This window comes from Mytilus trossulus, chromosome 6, assembly GCF_036588685.1.
Source record: "Mytilus trossulus isolate FHL-02 chromosome 6, PNRI_Mtr1.1.1.hap1, whole genome shotgun sequence".
NCBI lineage: Eukaryota > Metazoa > Mollusca > Bivalvia > Mytilida > Mytilidae > Mytilus > Mytilus trossulus.
Window position 1 is genome coordinate 69,434,463 of NC_086378.1, and position 25,305 is coordinate 69,459,767.

Here is a 25,305-nt window from a genome sequence, read left to right on the forward strand (position 1 = left end):
TGCTGCTTCTTTTGTATTTTTTTGCAGTCTTTGCAGCAGAGACTTTATCCTTGTCAGATTCAATATCTGATGCAGTATAATCACTCCGTTAAAGATCAAGAATTGAGATCGATTCCAATCATCCCAAGATAAAATAAATCATTGTGAATTTGAAAATAAAAATGACGACGATTTTGGGGGAACATTTATTCATAATTTTAATTTTTATGGCTTACTATGTGTAAACTGGCCACATACTGATTGATACTTCGACATGATCGAAGATTGAAACAACAGCAGGGTCCAGTTTAGCTTATGTGAAGTTCTAACTCTTTCCTGATCTATTACCCAAGTAAATTATTCATTTGACTTTTATAATGAAATTTTGTGTTTCTAATGTATTTGCCGCAAAATACATTGTTTGCAAAATCTTTATCTAAATTGATTGAATAAGGAATCTTTGATTTATCATTTATTACTGACTATGAAAGGCATCCTTATTAGCTGAATCTGTAATAGGAAGCAATGACTATATGTGATCAGAAATAAACCGCACCACCTAATTATCAAACTGAAAATTAAAAAAAAGACATAAGAGAAAGGGGTTGAAACCGAAAAAAATATGGGTTCAAAAATAAAATTTACGTAGGATAATCTGAATGAGGTTCTTGGTGGGGTTTCTTTATTTACTATAATAAAATATTTGATTTGATTATTTCTGTGTAATTATTCTCTATTTAAATTGTAACACCGAGTTAGTTTCTAGTCTCTATTCTTTATTTGACGGTCCATTTTTCTCCATTCTCTACATGTCTTTTGAATATTGTAAAACCCCATTTATACCCTCCTGAATCCTACCTCCAGTGCAACGATGGTAATTGACAAGGTTTACTGCAATAAATATGTAACATGGGTACTCGTAGTGAGCTGTAAAAATACCTTGTACAAGTATACAAGTTTATTGCAATTAACGGAGCCTCGTGTATCTTGAGGGCACCCAGCTGTGAAACAAATTCACCTCCCATGCTAAATTCAAATTCTTTATTAACTTTGAGCCTTACGGCTTATGCTATTGAGACTACCTGTCTTTACAGGTAAAAAAATTGTTTATTAGATACAATTAACGGACCTGTAGCAAAACAATGTACCAAACTTTAAGATGGATAAGATTAATCACATTTGCATTTTCGCCGCATAATTAAAATTTATTAACGAACTATAAACTGATTAAAAATATCTAGATATGAATATTTAAACGAAAATATTAATAATTTATTTTCTTTTTCCCTCTAATTCAATTTTTTTTATGATTTATTTTTAATTATGTCCGATACTGAAATAGACAATTAGTAGTCTCGGTGATTAGGTGATGAAATTTGTCGTCTGCTACTGATAAATACGAAACTACGATTGAATACGAAACTAGCTGAAAAGGTGGAGACTCACACTTCACGATAAATCGGTAGTGACCAATCTCTGTGTTATAGTAGTCTCAGCCCTGTTCCATCATAAATTGACCCGACGGCTTAATTTTTTTCTTTTTAATTTCATAAGAGATAACATTGACGATTAAAATTAATAGGTGGTATTTAACGAGTCACCCTTCAAAAAATTAGTCTCTTATTTTATTTTTTTCTGATGACGAACTCACCTGAAGTGTTAAGGGGATGCCTTTGAGTAAACATGAAAAGGATCCGATTCCAAAATGAAGGTGTTACCTTATTGCCTACTGAATGAATTGACAGAAGAATCTCTCTTCAACTCCTACATATATGCCAGTCAAATTTAAAGTTACTAAGATGTAACAACATAAAAACAAAAAATAATGTTCCTTTGGCATGAACAAAAAGCTTCACGAGTTGGGTTAGCGTTATGGAATATCTGTTTCACAGATGATGACAGGTTTGTTCCCATCGTGTCCCCTTTTCCCTAAATGTGACCTACCAAATAAGACTTATCAACGAGTTTGTTTCAACATGTGAAGCACGATCTGCTAACCATTCCGGAGCACCTGAGATCACCCCCCAGTTATTGGTGGGGTTCGTGTTATCCAATCCTTATTGTTTGATGTTATGTTTTGTACTGTTGGACTTTTTTTTATTAAGCCACGGCGGTGTTGTTTAATTTTCGACTTGTGAATTTGAGTGTCCCTTTGGTATTTTTTATTTTTCGCCTCTCTTTTGTGATTGTTTCCAATTCAATATGTACATCCTTCACGCTCTTTCTTTATAGGCCATATTGAAACTTTAATTTCAGCTCTAATTTATGATTGATAAGAATGACCCTTATAATCAACTTTAAATCGGTTACCATAAATTAAGTTTGAAAGAGTAAGATCATCTGTATTTTCCAAAACCTTTTGGGTCATCAATACTCTTCAACTTTGTACTTTATATTTTACTTTTTTTATTACGAGCATCAATGATGAGTCTATTGCGGAGGAAACACATGTCTGGTGTACAAATTTTTAATCGTGGTATCTATTATAAATGTATAAAGCTAGATATAGATGTGTATGTATCTATTAAGTGAAACCACCAATTATGTTGATTATTTTTAATGTATTGATGTAATCAATGTTTAAAATACGTTTATATTTGAAGCTAGCTAAAGGCTATTGTCCACTGGTTGTTTTAGTAGCATCTGTCCTGATAATTGCTTTTTGATGTTACTAGATAAAACCTGCTCATAGTTCTCTTTTAAATTAGAATCGTTTGTCACATGTATGTCCCTTTCATCATGTTCAGTATTGAAGACAACTGTGACTTCTAGTTATTTAAATCCTCGTTTTTTTAAATCTTTAAAGGATAGTTGTCTCTTTAAAAATCACACTCCATAACTGTAATTCTATAGAATGAGTGAAAAAAGATATGTCAAAATACTGAACTTCGAGGGAATTTCAAAACAGAGAGTCTCTAATTGAAAGGCATAATGAAAAGCTCAAACGAATGGATAACAACTGTCATATTCCTAACATGGTACAGACATTTTCTTGTGAAGAAACGCGTGGATTAAAACTGGTTTTAAAGCTAGCTTAACCTCTCACTTGTACGACAGTCATATGAATGAACAGACTGACAATAGGTAACTATGTGCTCACTGGATCATGGCTTACATTTAAAGGCAGGCTAAAATCCTTGTAAACCAGACAACAAAAATAGTAAGTAATTGCCATATCTATTTTTATTCACACAGCAGTTTGTGAAGATATTGTTACATAGATTACTGTGTGACAACAAATAAATACATGAACTAACACACTGCTAATGGATTCCAAAGTAGTATTTGTTTTCTCTTCACCTATAGTTACAGGCCTTTTGAAAAACAAGTTATCAGTTTTAGTTGCAATGGAAATAAACAACGACATATCAAAACTGCTAAAACTTTATCCTTTCAGAAAGATGGTATGGTGTGTATGTAAGTGTATAAACCTAGAGTAATATCAAATAATGAAACTGATAAATGATAATGTTTCTGACATTTTTAACAAAGCCAAATTTAAAATTTTGATCTAGTTTATACATTATGAATTTACAAAAAAACAAACAATCAGCAAACTTTTTTCTTTTCTAAAGGAAAATTATAACTTTAATGCATGAATCATGCATAATTGGGAACTCAAACTGGATTTAATAAATTTATCAAACTCTAGAAAAAATACCAGTTTTCTTAATTTCTACTAAGGTATAATTCTCTAACCCTTACTTTGTGTTTTGTTTAAATATGAATAATTTTTATGGTAATTAAATAAATACGAAACTAACGAAAACACAATAACTCACAAAAAATTTCAGTTTCATACTTAGTTAACAACAATTGTAAAAACTTTTAAAATGATTAAAAAAAGTTTTGATGAAATTGTTTGACAATTATCTACACAGAGTGGTTCTATCATATTTTTTTGCCATTTATAATATTCTCATTACAAAAAAGCAAATAGTGATTTTGCATTGTTGAATTATCCGTCTTGTAGGCCAATTTGGTAATCTGACTTTGAATTTCAATCAATCAAATAATAAGCAATGACAAATGGAAAATAAATGGTTTAACAGCAAATTACATTTCTGCAAATAAAACTTGCAAATACAAACTATGTCTTGAGTGGAACTTCTTTGCTTGGAATGAAATCTATACAATGTACAGTAAAGCCCTGATGAAGAATTTGTCTTTAATATGAACTCCCATGGATAAATATACCTGCATCAGCTTTGATATTCATAGCAGAACTTAAATATTAAATTAGATAAAGGTGAAATCAATATCTATAAAAATAAAATAATGCATACTGTGGATTCATTTATTTTCGTGGGTACCAATTTTCGTGGATTATGGAAAACTTAAGTTCGTGGATATTTAATTTCGTGGTTTTGCTGAAGTCTACATACAAGCCTATAGAAAATTTGTTATTTGTTGAACATTTAATTTCGTGTTTCATCAGTACCCACGAAAGCCACGAAAATTGGTATCCCACAAATAATAATGAATCGACAGTAGTTTACAGAATTTCTACAGAAATTAACTGAAACTTGATTACGAAACAGCCTATTTGGATACCCATAGCTCTAAAAATTGTGATGTAGAAGACTTTTACATTGTTTTTTTCTTTCTTTTCAATGATAAGCAACAGGTCACCATGTTCTGTTTGAGAATTATTAGACATTCCATTTTAAATGCAAAGTAGAGACTTTATCAATATTGAAATCCATTATTATTCAATGTGAAAAAATTTACTGTAATAAAATAATATTTGGCTTTATGTTCTTTTTTACTGCATGCTTTTATATTATAAGAAATGCAGTGTCTTTTTTATCTGAATATGTTACCAATATTAAATGTCTTGACTTTACTGTACATTGTTAGATAAAAGACAGAAGCATAACAATAAGCTGACTATAGCAAAATATCTGGAATAATAATAAATGTCCTGATATATATTGTGGAAGTCATATTCCTCATGAGTATTTAAAACATTCTGTGTGTTACAATGTACAGATCTTATACATGACAGTTTGTGAGATACGATTATTTTAAGAGGTTCTAATTAAATAAAATACTACAAAAATATCAATATACCATAGGCATAGCTTATGCATGATCCATAAACATCATTTTGCACAATTTTCTGTTAATTTCAAAGACATAAAATGAATTATAAGACACTGTCTAAGCAAGGTTACATTTTATAAATCATATTTATCTCTTGAAATAAAAATATCTTTAAATTATAATGTAATATTTTCCTGTTTAACAATAATTCCAGCTAATAGATTAGCACCAAATGTCTTTAAATTTTTGACTATTTTTTTTGTTTTTTTCTGCTCAAGAGAGTGCTATCTTAACATTTACAATAGCAATCAATCATATCTTTGTGGATGTAGTAGGTAGTGTTCCATAGGAATACTTAAGCCTTTAGCAGCTGTTAACTTATGAAGCAACATAAACAACATGTAATCAAGCAATGATGAACATAATATTACCCCACAAAGGGAGAGAACTCAAATAATGAACATAATATTACCCCACAAAGGGAAAGAACTCAAATGTTTTATTATTCTGTGTAAAATATTCTTTCCTCTTTTTTTATAATACTTATTATCATAATCATCTCTTCTTCACAAGAATAATATGTGTTAAGTAAACTGGGATATATTGATGTGTAAATGAATATATAATATTCATAAAGAATTGGTAATTTGGTAGTAAAGAAATAAGTTTGCATTCCCTTATAGGGTGAATGGCATCCAATTAAATGGTCAAATATTTGATCAAGCCTGGATAAAAAGAGATCTGGAGTAAAAGCAATGAGATAGCTTTAAAATAAATCAAAACTGATATCTATATTTCAAAAACATATCACAAATAAAATAGGTTCATATATAAAGTCTGAAAAAGTAACATTTTTTTTTAAATATTTAAAACATGATGTTCAAACCATTTATGGGGTAAATAAAAATAACTAAATATCATTTTCTTCATGACAAAATAAAATAATTAAAATTAGAGATGAGAATGAAATGAACTATATTACAGGGTTCAATAAAATGAATTGTCTTGGCACATTGCACTAAAGTAGAAACATAAAACAATAATGAAAAAAAAACATACAGTTCTCAATCACTCACAAAAATACAATGAAATATTACTCAATAAAATACTGCTTTTCCAATAAACATTTCATCCTTGAAGAAAATTCTGAATAAATTTTCTGCTTGCCGATCCAATTACAAATTTAAATACATTTTAAGAAGAGTAGATGAGTATATCTTATACCATAGGCATATAAGGAGTAGATCTTATACCATAGGCATAAAAGATACCATAGGCATAAAAGATACCAAAGGCATAAAAGATACCATAGGCATAAAAGATACCATAGGCATAAAAGATACCATAGGCATAAAATGAGTAGACGTAACAAGAGCCTTTCTTTGCCTATCTCTAATTTTTATTTTTTATTCAACATAAACTTTCATTTCTGGTACTGGTTGCAAAATGTGGAAATATATATACCATGGATGTGACATTAAAAAAGAATTTATACCACTTGAATATGATTTGATATGCATGCAAGAACTAGATTATTTAACACTGCATCTGTCTATATAAATAACATCCCTCTTATATATGTTTATATGTATATGGTTCTTGCATGCCTTTAAACTATCCCAATCATGAATATTTATTTCATAAGTAAGCAATGATTGTTTAAATATATATTCAGCATATCAATTTAAAATTTAAAGTAAGGCCCTGTAATTCATCTACTCTGTTGTGCTACTTAAAAGTTAAAAAAGTTAAAAAGGAGTTAGGAAAATCTAATTTAAATTTCAGATATTTGATAAAAAAAAAAAAAAAAACTTTTTATATAGTGGTAAAAAAAAAAGTAAATGCTGCTATAAAATGTTGAAAAGTAGCCTGAATAAAAAAAAGCAATAACATAAAACAATTTGACAGAAATGATGTGTGCTGTTGATATCTAAATAAATACTTATCCTGAGGTATGAGAAATACTGATAGCAATTATAAGGAAGATAGCATAATGTTAAAATTGGATTTATCCTCATTAAAACAAGCGTTCAATAATATCAAAAGGTGCAACTGTTTATACAAGCAAGCCAGTTATATATCAATAAAATACTGCCTTTCATACATAGTTTAAAACTGCTACTGTCACACATTAAAAAAACCCAACAAAACACAAATCTACTTCTAAGGTTCTCAGGATACTAGCATTCTGAACCCTCATCTTTAGAATTGACACGTTTTAATCGAGGTCCTGATTTGAGTTCAGACACTAGAGAAGCACGAATACTGTCACTGCTATTGTTTGTTTGGGGTTTAGAATATACAGGGGGTGGGGCTTGACTAAATGTGCATCCTATTTCCTGAAGTTCCTCTGCTGATGGGGGTGGAGGCAAATCTGGATCAGGCATAATGTCTGCAGGGGGAGGGGGTAGTTCCTCTTCTTGTAATGAAGCATTCATTGCAGCGAATCGTGCATTCAGTTTCTTAACCATATCAGCCTGACCAGCAGGGAGATTTTGGCTATAATGTGGCATACCAGTCTGAGAATATGGTGGCCCACTTGGGGGTGGTCCACTTGGTGGTGGCATCATGGCACGAGCATCTGGAGGAACAGCATGCCCATATATTGGTTGTGAATTAGGCACATATTGTGAATTGTGTTGATTGTATGGATTTTGAGCAGCAGTTGTTGACGCATAAATAATTTCTTGGTGTTCCTGACGACTTTGTCTTGCTTGGATGCTCTGCTGGATCTCTTGTAGTTCAGCATAAGCAGGCTCTGATTGACTTCCAGAACTGCCACTTCTACGATGTGAACCAGGTCTACTCATAGATTGAGTAATTGGTGGTTGTTCACGAGGTGGTGTTTTACGTAATTTCTGCAGTACTGCAGGATTAGCAGTGGTAATTGAGGAGGACCTTCTTACAGGAGGTGGGGGTTTACTCTGCTGTTGATTCATTGAACTTCTCCTTCCTAATCCCACACCAGACACTGGAATACCTAAAATACAGAAAAAAAAGTCAAATAACAAATCTACTGAACTCAGAGGACAGTCCTTAGCAAATGGCAAAATCAAAAGCTGAAATACATCAAACGAATGGATAACAACTGTCATAATCCTGAAATATTACAGGCATTTTCTTATGAAGAAAATGGTGGAAGAAACCTGGTTTTCTAGATAGCTAAACCTCTCACTTGTATGACAGTGGCATAAAATTTCATTATATTGACAGCGATGTGTGAATATAACAAAGAGACATAATGGGTTATGTAATGATTATTTTATTTATTGTATTAAACAATTAAACAAACCATTGCTCTTTCATTTTATACATTGAAATAGATTTATCATATATTTTAAGGATTTCGGAGTAGGTAAGGATATTATTCATTCATAATTTTTTTTTTAAGTTAACATTCAAGAGAATGATAAGAAGTATACATGCTCAGTTAGGCGTCTTTCATATAAATTCAATACATGCATTTTCAAAACTCCAATACATTCAATTTATAAATTGTTGCTGCCATAATGCAGAAAATCAATAAAACACTTTTGAATTTCTTAAAATGAACCAAGTATGCACATAGTTATAGATATGATAAAAGCTAAAATCTTACTCCAAAATTTCAATAAATGAGAAAATCTTCAATCCTTTCAAAATTATGTTAATTTAAGAGATATATGAATAAGGACACCTTTTGAAAAAAATCTCTGTTGTGATGTAATAAAACCTTACTGACCTTAAACAGTCATTTTATAAAAGATTTTGGCAAAATAAAGTTCAAGCAAAGAGTACTATTTATATTAACAGGGGAGATAATTCACTACATTATATGCATCTTGACAATTATATATAACAGTTGGATAGTATCAACTATAGTGCTTTTGGTGATTTTATAATCTTATAAAGAAAACTGTTTTCATGGACTAAACCTACCTGCTGTAGATGCGGGTCGTTTGGCTTGTAATACAGCTTTATAAACATTTCCTATTTCTGAATTTCTAGGAATTGTATAATATTTTTCTTGATCTGTCTTATTTCTAGTGAGAGTAAAGTCTGCAAGAGAGTACAACACACACATGCAACATTCTAATAACAAATGCACAAGGTTCAAATGCAAAATAGCAATTAATGCACAACATGCACAATGTAAAACTGTCAGATATATTTTATTAATGCAAAATGCGAATTTAAAAGGGGATTTGAAAATCTAAAATAGGTATTCCAGCAACTTTGTTTTATGCATACAATTGAATTTTTATTTTTTTGTTAATACAAATTTTCATGGAATTTGTGTATATAGATGAACCACAAATCTAAATGTACAAAGAAATGCAAAATTTTCTAAAGGCATGTATTGGATGTCTTTGTTGTTAGGTTGTTGTCTCATTGATGTATGCAGCCTACAACCCCATGTGTTCATACCTTTAGTTTTGTTAGGAATGTTTTGTTTTGGGAATTCTAGAATAAATCCCTTTAAAAAAACAAGAAATATCAAAAGACAGTGTCTTTACAGAAATAATTATTTAGCCAATCAAAATGATCACAGTATTCACATCATGCATGGAATTAATTACTAGATGAAAATTCATCCAGTTATCTTTTAATTAGAAGATGAAAATAAAATATCAAGTTATAGAGTCTGGTGTAGATATACATTAGAGAAAGGCATTTCAAACAGACAGTAGATATTTAATGGGATATTGTTACAAATTTATAGAGTTGGTGATTAAAAAAAAAAAGATGTTTAACATGCACAGATGCAAGAAAGTAAAACAAAATATAAGTTAATTGACAACATTCATATATATATATATAGCACAATTTACTTCGGAAATTATCATTCTCTACAAAATTCAGTAGCTCAGTATAAACATTTAAGCGGACAGCTAAGTATTAACCTTTCTTTAAGTGGATAAGTTTTGTCTTATGAATATTCAGTAAGATGAGGACAATGAAATAAATTGATAAGTTACTACTTTCATCATGTTCATGCATCATTCTAAAGTGTCAACTCATCAAAATTAAGATATCCAACCTATACCGATGGTTCAATCTTAACAGGTCTATTTTGATAGTTTTTATACTTTAAAAAATGTCAAGTGGCAAATACTCCAAATATAGTCTTGACGAAACAACATTAACAGAAATAATTATATATCTTTTTTGTTTAATTTTTACTTCTTAATTTTCAAAGTAAGTTTTGATCCATACAAAGAAGCGAAATTAAAGCAGTTATGGAATATTTAATATATCAATAGCAATCATTAATTTGTATATGTGGTCAATCAAAACTCACATTAGATCAAACATAAAACTAACTGATTAATAATAATTTTTTTATATCAAATAGCAAATCTCGCAAGACAATGAAAATCTTTTTGTTAAAAATAATGGTCTCTCAATAAATGCATTGAAATCTTCATTGTTCTTTCTTGAACAGCAAATATGCTGTGTCAGTCTAATTATAATGTTTGGAGATTCTCAGTTCCTTACAAAACTGGCAATTCAAATAAAAACGAAAATTGTATGAACACCCCTTAAATCAAATTTTAGTTTATTTTGAAAGTAATATACTAACCCCCAGTAGCAATAGCATCTTCAGAACTTGATGGAGTACTGTTCATGGTACCGTATCCACTAGAGCACTGTAGTGAGTGTTGACTGGCATTACTAGATGTCTCATAATTACATGCTAAAGCTGCAGTACTAGCCTCTAGTTCCTGGATAGCTTTAGCCAGCTCCATTGAATTCTGCTTTCTCTGCAAAGAAATACAACATAACATTAACTCAAAGTGCTCATATCAAAATCTCATTACTTTAGTTTTCACTAAAAAGCTGTCTTAAATGTTAGCATTTATCTGTTATGTACTAAATGGTTAAATCGTATTACAGATGTCTGATTATAGATTACTCAGTGTTATGTAGAATTGTGGTGGCATAAAATCTTTGATGAACATGCAGTTACATTGCTTAGATAATCTTCTGGTTACTCTAAGTTGCAAGGGTAAACCAAATGTGTTATGTTTAATGTTTAGTTTTATTTTTGGTGGTTTGTAGCATAATTAACATGCAGTAATATTGTTGAAGTTTTAGTTGCAGGAAAACAAAGTATAAACTCTATTTAAGGGTGTCTTGCACTGTCAGTTTTTCACTATAGCATTACTTTTCTTTCCATTTTGATGGCAATATTATCAGATCTGAATTTTAATAAGGATTTTAAACAACCATCAATCAATCAATCAATCAATTGTTTAAATGAAATTTATGCAATATGTAATGTAACTAACAGGATATTTTGTTTATGTAAAGAAAGCTTTGTGAAGTGTTATGCTAAAACATATGCTTGTGAACTAGCTTCTAAATAAATATGCTATATACTATAATCTCTTGAATAAATAATTATGCATAATAAACTAAATTGAAAAAAGCTACAACATTCAAATGCAGGAAACAAATTACAAACCAAGAAAAATCTACTGCTAAGCTAGTTTATAGTATGTAAAATGTATAAATATAATAAAAAATACAGAATCAAAGACATAGCTTATTCAAAGATGAATATGGTTATGAGCGTCAATTCAAAGAATGAGACCAGAGCACTAATGAAAAGAAAAGATAAGAAAGAATTTTACATGATAATGACCCTTCTTTGATAACCAAGAATTTCTTCAGACTGATCAAACAGTATTGGCACAAAGTATAGCAAACGTATGAAATAGTTGCTAACAAGTCAAAATTAAACTTTACTTGGAGGACCTGGGTGAATCAAGGCATTTTGCTTTTTCAATTTTTAAGAAAGAACCTGTTAAATGCTCACTCAATTTGATTCTCAGTTGAGTGTATTGACTTTTAATGAAATAAGTCTAAACCCTTTTAAAAACGTATTTAATAAATCTATTATTAAATAGAAAGCACACATTATCTTAGATAATTATCCCTGCAGAAAGAACAGGTCAGTTAATGTTTTAATGTTTTTGTTAGAAATGCTTTAAAAGTTCGCAAACTACCGATCCACTCATACGTCAATAAATGTGGTCTTCTAATATATTAACCATAGTTATGAACACAAGAATTGGATTAATTAAAATAACCTATATAAAACAATTTGAGTTAAAAAATGATTGCAAATCATGGCTTCTTACAAATGCAATTTGATAGGCATGAACATGTATAAATCACTGCTATGTATTTGCTCATAAAAGAATTTTCCTTCAATGCTTTAATAAAGAATAATAACCATATTCATCTGTGAATAAGACATTTTCATAACTAAATCTACTGGATTCCCTTGCCTTCATCCCTTTCCTCAATTCAACAGTTTCAAATTCTGTATGTAATGCGGCAGTACATGTATCAAGATCTTTGATAGCTTCCTCCAAGTCCATGGGGTACCCGGACTGTGGCACACAGAAAGAAAGCAAGAGTACATTAGTCAACGATTACTCAAATGAAAATCTCAAACCAGAACATTTAAATGCTTTATTTTGGTGTACAAATGGTTATGATTAGGTTTTTTTTCACATACCTCTGCTTTGCTAAACTGCAGAACACTAGGACTTTATCAGAACTATATGTCAATTATTGTGGAATTATCAGAGTAAAGTAATGATGGTACAATTGTATAAAAGATCACCTATCTCTTTAGGCAGACACGTTATATGTGTGTTTGGATGAATAGTCTTATTTGGAAGGAATGAAACTAGAAGGTATCTAACATGTGTATCAATTATTAAAGTTTTCAGCTAGATATTAACAGAAAGGATTTGCAATTTGTTTTCATTTTTTATTTCAAGGGATCTTTAGATTTCAAAACAGTAATAAAGACTGACTCGGTTACTCAAAACAGTGTCCAACTAAGTAAGGTATTATTGTCGTTAAAGCCCTTCCTCGCTTAAAACATTTTAAATGGTAAATAAAGATTTTCCTCATTTTTAAAAATATTTCGTGTAACTGGTCTGAGATTTTTAATAAGCTTATAAATAGGTTATTTACAACAAGTCATGCAATAAATGATGCAAAATAAAAGTTTAAAAAACAATACAAAATATATAAGCAATAAAATTATTATAGATTAAACAGTTATCTCCCTTTGGTCAAACAAAGCAAAGAATGCATTGAAAGCACTGGTTGATTTTTGATGCATAGGAACATAAATCCTTTTTTTTTTCAATTGCAGTTATGCTGGCAAAAGTTTTCAGAATAAAAAATTCTAGCTCTATTTTTCAAGTATAGTATATAACTACACATAAAATAAAAACAAGCATAGTACAAATAAGATAAATAATGATATATTAATTATACTGAATAAAAGTAACACATAAATCTATATATATATAGTCTGATTATCATTTAAGGATATTAATTAATTATTAAATAATGTATGCTTGAAAATAAGACTTTTTAGCTTTTTAATCAGAACTTGTTATATTCAAATATGGATTATCAGATTTATCTCAGAATGAAGAATCTTAAAAATTTGATATTATTTAACATAGTCTATGTAGACAACAAGGATTAATAATTTTTAAAATAATTAAATCATTTCTTCATTTTTAAAAACAAAATTCATGAAAAAATCATTTTTTCTTAAGATTATGAAGAACTTGTTGCAACTAAGCATTGCTTTTCTAAATTAGTTTATTTAAAAAATAAATCAATGACTTCGCTTTTCTTTTTTTGAATATTCATTGACTTTAAAAAAAAAAAGAGCACATCTAGTACGTATAAGATTTGTCATTAGTTGTATACCTGTATAGGAGCTGTGTCAGGGGGACTTTTATCTGTTGGTGTTCTGTCACTGTCTGTACTCTGTTCTCTTTGGCGATCCTTCTCCATGTTGGCAAGATCAGTCAGATTCACATAAGCTGGCTGCTCAGCATCTGAGTAAAAAAATGTTTACTTATTTGGATTTTTATTGATGAACGACTGATAGCTTTAAATATTCATAATAAAAACACTTTTTCTGCATATATGATTTAATATACCCTGCGACAAAAAGTCCTATTCATAAATTTTTGCGAGTACATTTTTTCCCATATAAAGTATTTGGTTTGATCTTGTAAACAAAAAATTAAAAGACCTTTTTTTTGTGGACCATTTGAACATATACTTGTAAACAGGGTATTTAATTTTGTAAATTTTTCTTAAATTAACCATTTGATTAATTTTAGTCATTTTTTGGGAACAAGGAAAAGCTTGCAATGGTTGATAAGAATTATAGTTCATACAAGAAAGGTTTGGCAACATTTACAAATAGTATTAAGCTGCATGGGACTTATGTAACCTGTAAGTGAATGGCAAATACCTGATAATGGGATTTTTGGAGGTGGTACTGCTTTAACTTTTGGTTTTGGTGCCAGCGGAGGAAGTACGGGTTGCATTTTGTTAATTGAAGCTGAAGGGGGGCGTGTATATGGTGATTCTGCTATACTATGTGTCTTCTTCTTATGTGGATGTCTCATCTGAACTTCTTCGTCTTCGGCACTCTCCTGTAGTGGAGGTTCAAACAACTGAGCAGACAAAGCAGGCCTGGTGTGATTTTTCTCATATGCTGAGGAAATCGTGTGTGGTCTTATGTTGGTGTCAGGCTTTGTGGTAATTGGTTGATTCGGCCAGTTTGTCCAGGTAGAACTAGCTGATGGTGTATTATCAGAGGGTGTTGACGATGAAGAATCTGCAGTATCTGAATGACCACCTATACTAGCACTGTCACCATCCTAAGGAAACAAGATTTGCAGTTAGTTATTTTAAGTGGCAAAGCTATTGTTAATTTTTAATTTTCAAAACTCTTAAGGCTTTATTGGACTAATTTGACTTCAAAAACTACTGTACTACCTTTTCATCCAAAAGTTAACTAAAAGAGAAGTTCAAAATTTTGAAACAATAATTTTAATGATTTATGAAGCTAGGTAAATGGGCCATTTCATGAAGTTTCAAACAATTAAATTTCTCAATGTACTAATAAGCCAATTATATCAAAATTCATAATTTCATTAAACATTGTAATACTAGTTTTAGAATGATTAACTGCTAGAGAAAAGGCAAATACATATCAACAAACATTAGATTTTGATAAGACATATATATGTTATACTGTAAGGTTGACTTATGCTTCTAAAGTAACAGTTGTGCATCTTATATATTTACATTGTTAATTATGGTTACAAGAGTACAATTATTTGTAATACATTTGTTATTTCTAATTTTTTTGAGGTTTTAACATGGCTAACTTTCAGTTTGGCCAGATTCTTGCTTAGAAAAAATGTCAACTGTGTATAATCAAATTAGGAGTCATACTATTTTATTTCCCCATCTTGGGGGAAGCCCAGGAAGGGAGTAAAATGTCATTAAATGTAAGCAAATAATTTCACTATTGTAACCAGACAATAAGAATGGAAGATGAACAGATAGTATATAACATAACCTTTATAACACATTTAAAAACTGTTATTGCTCAGCATATTATATGTATGTGTTCCATAGAAGAACATCCTGCAGATGAAACCCAGAGTATGTCATAAAGTAAATGCTGTGTTAAATCAAAGTAAAAAGCTTTGAAGTTTCTGATAAGGTTAAACCCTGGTTAAAGGGAGAAAACTTCATTCCAAGTTTCATGCTGACATTCTAAACATATTTGTTATAGCTAAAGCCAACAGTTTGAAAGCAATTAAACAAGGCTTTAAAACATCCTGACCTATATAGATAGTATGTTGAAATCAATTAATGACTCATGATATAAAAAATATGTAGAATACTGCCTGTATAAATATATGGTCATATTTTGTTCACTAGGAAATACTTCAAATCCTGAAAATGTTGAGGCTATTTTCTAAACTTTAGCAAAAATGAGTTTGCTTTTTGGTGTTTTTTTCTTTTCCGTTTTGGTAATTTATTGAAATTCAATAAGTTTATTACTTAAAGATTATTTTACACCTACATTTTGATCCTTTTACACAACTGTTTACCATTGATCATATCCTACAGGTCTTTTGCCCCCACCACATATGAATGGGCCTGTTCCAAGTTAGGAAGTCATAAGTCATATTTTAATGTTTCTTGTCTTTAGGAAAATTAAAATGTTGATGGCATATTTTTATTGGTTGCTTAAATGTTTTACAACTTTTATACCCAGGTGATTTAGACATTTTCAAATAATGGACCAACACCTGTCTATTGTTGAAGACTGCTGCCCTCTAGATGTCTTTTGGTTATTTTTGTGTTGTTGTGTGGCTATTAAATTGAGGTATATCAAAAGAGCTGTGACTTTGGTCTTCCAAAGACAATGGTCACCCATGGAGTCAAGTTATATATATATTTTATTGTTATTGTTGTATACTTGAAAATCCTGCCTTCTAAGGTAATTTTTTTTTAAAATATTACATAAAAATACAATTGTAATAGCAAGTGCAGGGGATACATAAAAATACATCTAACTAAGACTACAAGTATATATGCATGGAGGACATATCATCTACATATACAACTATAGCTACATGTGGCTGCATGCAAGACAAGACAATATTGTGAAGTTTGGGAGAGGTTACATTGGTTCCTACCTTCTGTCTAATATTAAGTGACGATGGGGTGACTGGTCGCTGAAACAATGTATCTTGAGAAGTGAATCCCGAGTCCTGTGATGAAACACTTTGTAAGCGTATTGTACCCATGGGAAATTGCTACCAAGAAAAAACAAGACAAAAGTCATGCCAAAAATTAAGACTGAAGAGAAAAAATAAAGATCAAAAGAATTTTCCTCTAAAAATTCACAATATATTTTCCAAAAAAATCTACAAGTTATAGAAGGAAGTTTTCTATGAAAATAAATAACTACTAAATATCAACTACACACCTAACTCATCATTTTTGTGTAAAAAGTTCATGAATCTATTAAATGTGCATTTTCCCCTTCTTTTTTTTTTAAAACTTGACCAGAAGTCAAACTCAAATCTCATTTATGGCTTTCAGGCAGGAATCTTTCATTATAAAAGATGCAACATTCCACTAATGGTTGAGGCTAAGGTGTTGAGGAAAATACTTTTTAATATAACTGAAATTCATGCTTGTTTATGTTACAAGATGAAGAGAGATTATGTAAATTAAACAGTTCATGTAAAACATGCATGAAATAAGTATAGTATAAAATAAGGAATGGAGTCTTCTCCTAAATATGTTAACATAATACATTTATTAATGACAATAAATAGCTACATAAAGTAGATATCAGCACAAAGTAAAATAATCTTTATATAATACTGTTAAATTATTTTTCGTTGGTACCAATTTTCATGAAATGAGGAAAAACTGTCTTTTAAGTAGCGGATATTTGATTTCAAATTTATCAAAGCCTATAGAAAATTTCATATTTGTTCAACATCTAAATTGGTGGATTACCAATACTATCAAAGACAAAATCCATGAAAATTTGTATCCCACAAATAATAATGAATCCTGTTTTAGCAATAAAAGTCAGTTATTAATGTAGCATAAAACAGCATTGATTTTACAAATATGTATCTCCTATGAAAATATCTAATTGTAAGATCATTGATAAAGTTGAGCTGTCTGAAGACTTGATGATATTTTATAACATAATTATATGAACTAGATATATGATAACTTAATGCATATATTGTGTAATACTGAACAGTACAACAGGAAAAATAGTACAACCAGAGCTAGATTAAAACATTACCAACTATTCAATCTTATTAAAGAATTTTTAGACTTTCATTTTTTTTTCCTTTTGATTTTTAATGTGATAAGCAATATAAAAGCACATATGAACAGTTGGCAAATAGCATTTTGATAGTATTTTTACTTGACTGATTTTATAAACACATGTAAGATGTATGCTCTTATTGAAAATGAACTTCATGTGTTACTTAAAAGTTTACACAAACATAAATTAATATCTTTTTACTTTTCTATCTAATCTACTGGTAATGAGCAAAATCAATTTGTTTACATATTAACCTGTATCAGAGACAAATTTTCAAATGTCATTCGTTTTTTTTTTTTAAAGAGTGTGTAAATCTAAAAATATCTAATGCATTGCCTTTTTATGTGTAAATACTATCAAAAAAGCATTTTATTTTTTTAACTTATAAAGCAATATATACAAGCATATTTGTCACCACACGAACAGAGTTAGAAATCTACAAACTCAACATTTCATAAAATGGTGACTAAAAAAAACCTAAGGTCATGAATGTGAAAATAAACATCTAAATAAAAGAATCTAAAAGATAGGTTTCAGAGAGGATTATTTTGCTATTTTGAATTACAACCTTGAACTTTTGATTATTAATATTAATACAACACTGATGGACTACCAGTGAACTTTCATGAGCTGTTTTACAAGATATAACAAGATTGAATATTTTATCTACTAACTTGTTTCACTATGTAGTATTAACTTATTTAATTCCATCTTAACAATAAAGATTCCTGTCACAGATTGTATTGATCTCATTCTAAAACAGATGTTTTTATAGAAAATCCACAATATTTATGATGAGATATTCAGGATCATTCTTCAGCCATAAATAGCTTAAGAAACTTTATGTGTTATTGATTTAATGTTACACAAAAAGGTACATGACAAGATTTAATTGTTTTTTCCTTTTACAGAATATACATTAGAAAATTATATTACTTGAGAAAACATTTATTTCCTTCGTGGCCCCAAAAGAGATACATAATCTATTTAGGAGACACCATAACACTTCATCAGTTTCATAGCTTAAAGTTAATGCAATTTTAGTATTTCTTATAAGAAAAGGTCTTAAAAATGAATAAAAAATGGCTTACAAAAAAGCGCAGAAAATTTAGTACCTTATCTGACTGCTATTGATCTATAATGGCAATTTACTATGTTAAATCTTTCAATAATTGTGTTAAAATGAAATCTATTTTTAGTACATTCTGTTTAACAACAAATAGGGAAAGTAATGTTCATTTGAGAATAATAGCATATTATAAGGATATATCAAAGTCAATATTAGAACTTTTTGAGATAGGGAACAAAAATCCTGGGCTTCGTTTTACTTTACATATTAAACTTCTCATCAATGAAAGACACAAAACAAATCTTTTCAAAAGATGTAAAAATCTATATACCTTATCCATGCAACCATAATAAATTTTAGTTTACTTCAGATAATATTTATATTATGTTTGAAAAGTTTGAAAAGTTTAATAAATTTGTGTATAAAACCTTTACTGCAATTTTGTCTTAATCATAAACAGACCCCTTTTATTTTGATATAGTCACTGCAAAGCCAATACCTAGTTTACAATATATCATTAAATGGAAAAAGCCATTATTTGGAAGCAAATTAAGTCTCAAAGAAAATGAACTTCTTGAAATAAATTAAGCCTTCAGCATACATGATTCATTGCAGCAGACAACAGTAACTAACCTGTAAAGAGTTACGGTTCCTGGTATGATGACTGGGTGAGTGCGACTGTACTGAACCACTAGATGAACTATTTATACTACTGATACTGCACATACTGGACTTTCTTGAACCGATGGAACTTGGTGAGCTTGGAGGGCTTGGCTGTTAATAAAATTACTAAGTTTAAAGGTTAGTTTCCTAAAATAGACCTATTTACACTTGTATGCAAATTTGTCTTCCATTACATAAAATCACACAAGTTCCTGTAAACTTTGACATCATAATTCAAAACCTTTGACTTCACATGATTGTTGCTTGATGTCAGAGTAGATCTAAGGTCATTTAGAGGCAAAATACCAAAAGTGTAAATACGCCTCAGATGGAATAATTTGATCTAAACTTTTTGATTGACATTTATTGATGTGGCATTTTGCTCATTTAAAAAACAGCATGTATAATGAAAACATAATTAATGATGTATCTCATGTGTGGAGCAATATTTGCTAACAATTCCAAAGTTCCTGAGATCACAACTGGTTTTAGTGGGGTTGAGTTGCTCAGTCTTTTGGTTTTTTTCATTTTGTGTATTGTATACTGTTTTGGTCTTTTTGGGTTTTTTTTGCCATGGCATTTTTCGTTTTTTGTTTTTTGTTTTTTGTTTTTTTTTTCGTCTGCGGAGTTTGACCATCCCTTTAATATCTTTTGCCTCTATCTTGCACTGGCTAAATCTTACCCCACCAAGGTTGTTGAAGAAAGTGGAGCTATCTGAGCCTTTTATATCCATAATAAACTGTTCACTGGACGATGGTAGTGTGTTAGGTTCACCTGCCATCAAACACAAACTGTGGGTTATATCTTGTAAATGGGTGATTTCTGTTAGTAAGCTAATCTCATGTTCCTGAAAAATACACAGTTCATAAATTAGAACCTTCATTCACAAATTCAAATTTAACATCCTATCAGTAATTCAAAGTGGCTCACATTATACATGATAAATAGTGTGTCAGTTTGTCAAAAACCTATAGCTTATCCTGGGTATTCTTAGATTCCTGAAAGTAACATGAAAACAAAGAAAACTAAATAAAGTAACCACGGTTTTATATAAATATATATTATATAGTAGAGCCTATATAGCTAGGTGGTAGAGTGATCTAGCACATCCGGCATAGTGCAAGGCCATTTGGTGCCACAATATCTCAGTAGCATGAGTATGAATCCCGGCCAGGGCTGGATTAAATTAAAAATAGATGAATTTGTTGTTACTTTTTTTTTTTTCATTTTCATTTTCAGTTCATAATTGCTTATCGTAGAGTGTGCTCCACAATCATTCTTGTTACAGTTCTGTTTATAATTGCTTATCGTAGATTGTGCTCCACAATCATTCTTGTTACAGTTCTGTTTATAATTGCTTATCATAGAGTGTGCTCCACAATAATTCTTGTTACAGTTCTGTTTATAATTGCTTATCGTAGATTGTGCTCCACAATCATTCTTGTTACAGTTCTGTTTATAATTGCTTATCATAGAGTGTGCTCCACAATAATTCTTGTTACAGTTCTGTTTATAATTGCTTATCGTAGATTGTGCTCCACAATCATTCTTGTTACAGTTCTGTTTATAATTGCTTATCATAGAGTGTGCTCCACAATCATTCTTGTTACAGTTCTGTTTATAATTGCTTATCGTAGAGTGTGCTCCACAATCATTCTTGTTACAGTTCTGTTTATAATTGCTTATCGTAGAGTGTGCTCCACAATCATTCTTGTTTCAGTTCTAACGACATAATTGTGGTTATATAAGACGGACTTAGGAATGTAATTATGTCATTAGTCTGTGACCTCTCTTTTTATTCCTAGTTCCATATGACATGCTCAAAAATACATCATCATAAAAAGACAAGACATTTAATAGCTAACTTGTGTTTTAACTAATTTTTGTGGTTAGACTGCATTCCAGTAAAAGATTGCCTTTATTCAATGAAAGTTTATACTATTATATAATTTGGCCATTATTTGCACTTTTCATATATAATAATGCTGTGTCTTTAAATTGCCAGCTTTCTTACACATGTTTTCGGTCTTTTTTTATTTTACCCAGGAAAAGTTAACCATGTTAGGTAAAACTTGTGAACTTACAACAAAAGGTCTAAGACAACTGATAAACAAACAGAATCTGGATCTTTCCTCAATCAGTGCTGTCCTTACAGCCGACTTCTCTGCTTCCTCTAACATCATGTACTTATCTGTCACATCTTTCATAGCATGATCTAACTTTGTTTGCATGTCTGATTTACCTGTAAGATAAAACATAAGAAGCTGAATTATAAATGCATAAATTTACATTAGTTTCAACTACATTTTTGTGGGCCTATGTATGATTCAATTGTATAAATTCTGTGGCATCTTTATAGAATACTCCTACAGGATGTGTGAAAGGAAACTTGTTTGTTTTAAAAATAAGGTATTACAAAATTATATGTATTGTATCATATATATATATAAAACTTTTAAGGTCTAAGAATATTTGTCCCAAATTTTATTTTAGTTTCAAGGTTCTATTCTTTTTTAAATCTTTCAAAGCTTATTTTCAGCTTCAAACTTCATGTTGAACAAATTTACTAAGTTTTTACCTAAATAGAACCTAAACAACATTTAAAACATACAAACTAGACAAAACAATCTATATTTAGACATGTACTATTCCCAGATGATAACTATATAGCAATGACACTTGCACACAAATATTTCCTTTGTTTACATATAGATTTGTACTTTTTCTCACCATGATAGTAGATAGTGTTATATAAAGTCACTTTACTTTACCAAACTAATATAAACACCACTATCAACTAAAATCCCAATCAATATACACAGTTCAATGTACTAGTAAATTAAAAACCCTTTTTGAAAAATTTGATTGATAGCAAAGGGAAAAAATAAAATTTTATAAGACTTATGATTTTAGCCATTTTAGAAAAGTGTGTCCATATTAGACTATCAAAATGAGTCCTTTTCCTTTGTCCTTATGTCTTTCCTTAAAGTGGTATAACTACTTAAAATTAACTCCTGATAGATAAAGTGCTAAAATGAAAACAAAACTAAACTGTTGGATCAATATTTTTCTTTTTATCTACTTTCGGCAGACCAAACAACTTTGAAGTATTTGTTTATAGATCTCAGACAATGTTTACAAATGTAGCTAAATAGTTTGTTTTGGGGAAATATTTATAGGCAAGATTAGATTTATGAGTGAATATTAACATTTTTCTTTTGACTTTCATTGAAAAGGTGACTTTTCTACAAAAATGCTGACTTTGTCTTGTCATGAAATATGGGTCATCTCAAGACATATAAATTCAAACTTACTTTCAAATCATATATTTATAAACACTTCAACTTATTCAAAACATTCTTAAAATTGCCAGAATATATTTTTTTGACTTGCTAAATCAATAACACTTCAATGTCTTAATGTTTCAAACTTATAAATGACCCTGTCAACAGCTGTTTAGGCTGGGTATACACCATTTTTTCTTTTGACTCTATGATCCCAGCCAATCTAGTTATAAGAAATTCTCTGGCTTTTCTTGCATTTTTTGCAAAGTCATTGAAGGTCTTTTAACAATTTTTAAGCATGAATAAATCAATCAAGATATAATTATCAGTTAATCATACAAAGAGGTATTTCAATAACTGAACAATATGCCACTCTTTAGAAAAAGGAAACAAATCTTTATCAAGATTTACACTTACTGAAAGGACATAAGTTCAATTTTTGTTCACAAATAACAGAAATTTTTGAAATAATATAATTTCCATGATCTTTACAAACTCAGGACAAAACTATGGAAAATCCAAAATTGATTTGTACTATTTTAAGTCTTTCCATAACTACTATTTAAATTATTCAATTAAATGTTTCTATATTAGGAACATGATGTCAATCAAAGTCTTTATGTATTCTTCTGACATCATCCAAGAAAGGAATAAAGAGAACAAAATGAGTTAAAAGAGATCCCACAAATTCATAAAAACAGCTAGAAGTCAACTATCATATACATTATATCAGTCTTTTCTTTCCCACCCAGTAGTAGTCACTTCAACTTTAGTTTATCCACAACAAAGATACCGACTATGACCTGTGTGAATCAATATGTAATAAGGAGATGAAAACACATGATTGACGAAACCACAACTGTCCAAATACCAAAGGACAAAGATTTGAACAATACAATCCATAACCTTCAACAATAGGCAACACCCAATCTGTATACTAGTAGTAAGGTTTTAAAATACCTGGAAAAACTAAATCTGAAACAAATCAAAAGATAAAACTAACAACCAAGAAAACATTTGTCTGTACCCTTCCATTCCATATACCATGTAAAGCAATATCAGAAAACCCTTACTGAGCCCCAAAAGGAGCCTACCACACACATACACCAGGGAAATTGATCAGTGATCAAGTGTTTTGAAATGAACACTTTTTTCCGGTATTATTGATCAGAGTTTGACATGCAGCATTTACATGGAAATTGATTACTTCATGAAAAGTAAAAAGACAATATTCACTGATGCAGCAATGGGGAGTCAATATTCAACGGAAAATATCAATATCATAACTGTAAACTGTATATCTCTATCAAATTATTCCACTTCTGTCTGATTTATTGTTTAAATAGTAAGTTTTTTATTTATTTATTTATGTACACTTTTCAAGTAAATATTAAATATTTGCAAAAAAGAATGTGTAAAAACATGATTTAAAACATTGTTTACAAAGAATATTATATTCAAAACGCTGCACAAAATTTAGAGAATAGAAAATGGTCTAAGTGTACTGTATATCCTTCAACTTATCAGACATTAAAGCCATTTTGAGTGTTTCTTTTTAAGGAAATATATACATGATATATGGCTAATCCAATTTTGTTCCTTTAGACATCAGAATAAATCCTATTTACTTTGTATATCTAAACTCCTAAGATAGACACGACTAACAGATCAGACAGATTTATCCCCTAATGAGATAATTATCAGTTTATATAAAGATAGATAATTTCAATATAACATCAATCATAATTCCATAATAACATCAACATGGATAAGATAGAGGTTCAAATTTCCAAGAAATAATTACTTCAGTTTTAAATCCAAACACATTTTCCCTATTAGTCTGGACATTTTGATTAATAAGCTGGTCGTAAACCACAGACAACAGTATACAGCTAAATGCGCTCTATTTCAGGGTCTGTTATAGCCGACTATGACATATGGGCTTTGTTCATTGTTGAAGGCCATGCAGTGACCTATAGCTGTTAATTTCTGTGTCATTTGGTCTTATATGGAAAGTTGTCTCATTGGCAATCATTCCGCATCTTCTTTTTTATATCTCTATTTTTGAGGACTTTATGTTGGACTCTTCTTCTATTCACATCCAACTGCCAACATTACCAGCAGCTGTTTTTTTTCAATATCTGTAGATAATTCCCTTTTTTAACCAGACCCAACAAATTCTCCCTTTCTTTACTAGACCCAATGTATTCTCCCTTTCTTAACCAGACCCAACATATTCTCACAGACATTTCAAATTTATCAGAAACATCTACATTTAAAGTTGTCATACTCTATACCACCAGAACACCAATTGTATTACACTAAACTTTTGACATACAAATTACCCTCATTAGATCTAATTTTCTATTGAAACTTTCAATCTTTGATCTCCCTTTGTTTTACAAGAGTAACAATGACTGTACTTATGTCCACAGTATTAACTTTTACTTTGTAGTTTTTTGGTTGCAATTTTCCTTGTAAATTTTACTTTGTAGTCATTTGGTTAAAATTTCCAGTATAACTTTTAAGTCATAAAAGGTAGTTATAAAGAGATAATGTTT

The 25,305-nt window shown here is 29.9% G+C and overlaps 1 protein-coding gene across 6 annotated transcripts in view; it reads right to left on the minus strand.

Moving 5' to 3' along the window:
• Positions 1-6,851: 6,851 nt before the first annotated feature.
• Positions 6,852-25,305, minus strand: part of LOC134721747 (protein MTSS 2-like) — a 64,258-nt gene continuing 45,804 nt past the window's right edge. Inside the window, exons 7-16 of one of the 6 annotated variants that reach the window (XM_063584937.1) lie at positions 21,545-21,702; positions 20,143-20,307; positions 19,431-19,571; positions 16,566-16,604; positions 14,315-14,726; positions 13,759-13,889; positions 12,303-12,407; positions 10,589-10,769; positions 8,944-9,063; positions 6,852-8,005 (exon numbers count right to left, since the gene is read on the minus strand). In XM_063584937.1, the coding sequence (XP_063441007.1) occupies positions 7,206-8,005; positions 8,944-9,063; positions 10,589-10,769; positions 12,303-12,407; positions 13,759-13,889; positions 14,315-14,726; positions 16,566-16,604; positions 19,431-19,571; positions 20,143-20,307; positions 21,545-21,702 (2,252 nt within the window). In that variant the 3' untranslated portion in view covers positions 6,852-7,205. Of the gene's footprint in view, positions 8,006-8,943; positions 9,064-10,588; positions 10,770-12,302; positions 12,408-13,758; positions 13,890-14,314; positions 14,727-16,565; positions 16,686-19,430; positions 19,572-20,142; positions 20,308-21,544; positions 21,703-25,305 lie in introns of all 6 variants that reach the window. The other 5 variants (XM_063584935.1, XM_063584940.1, XM_063584938.1 and 2 more) reach the window with 5 other exon arrangements.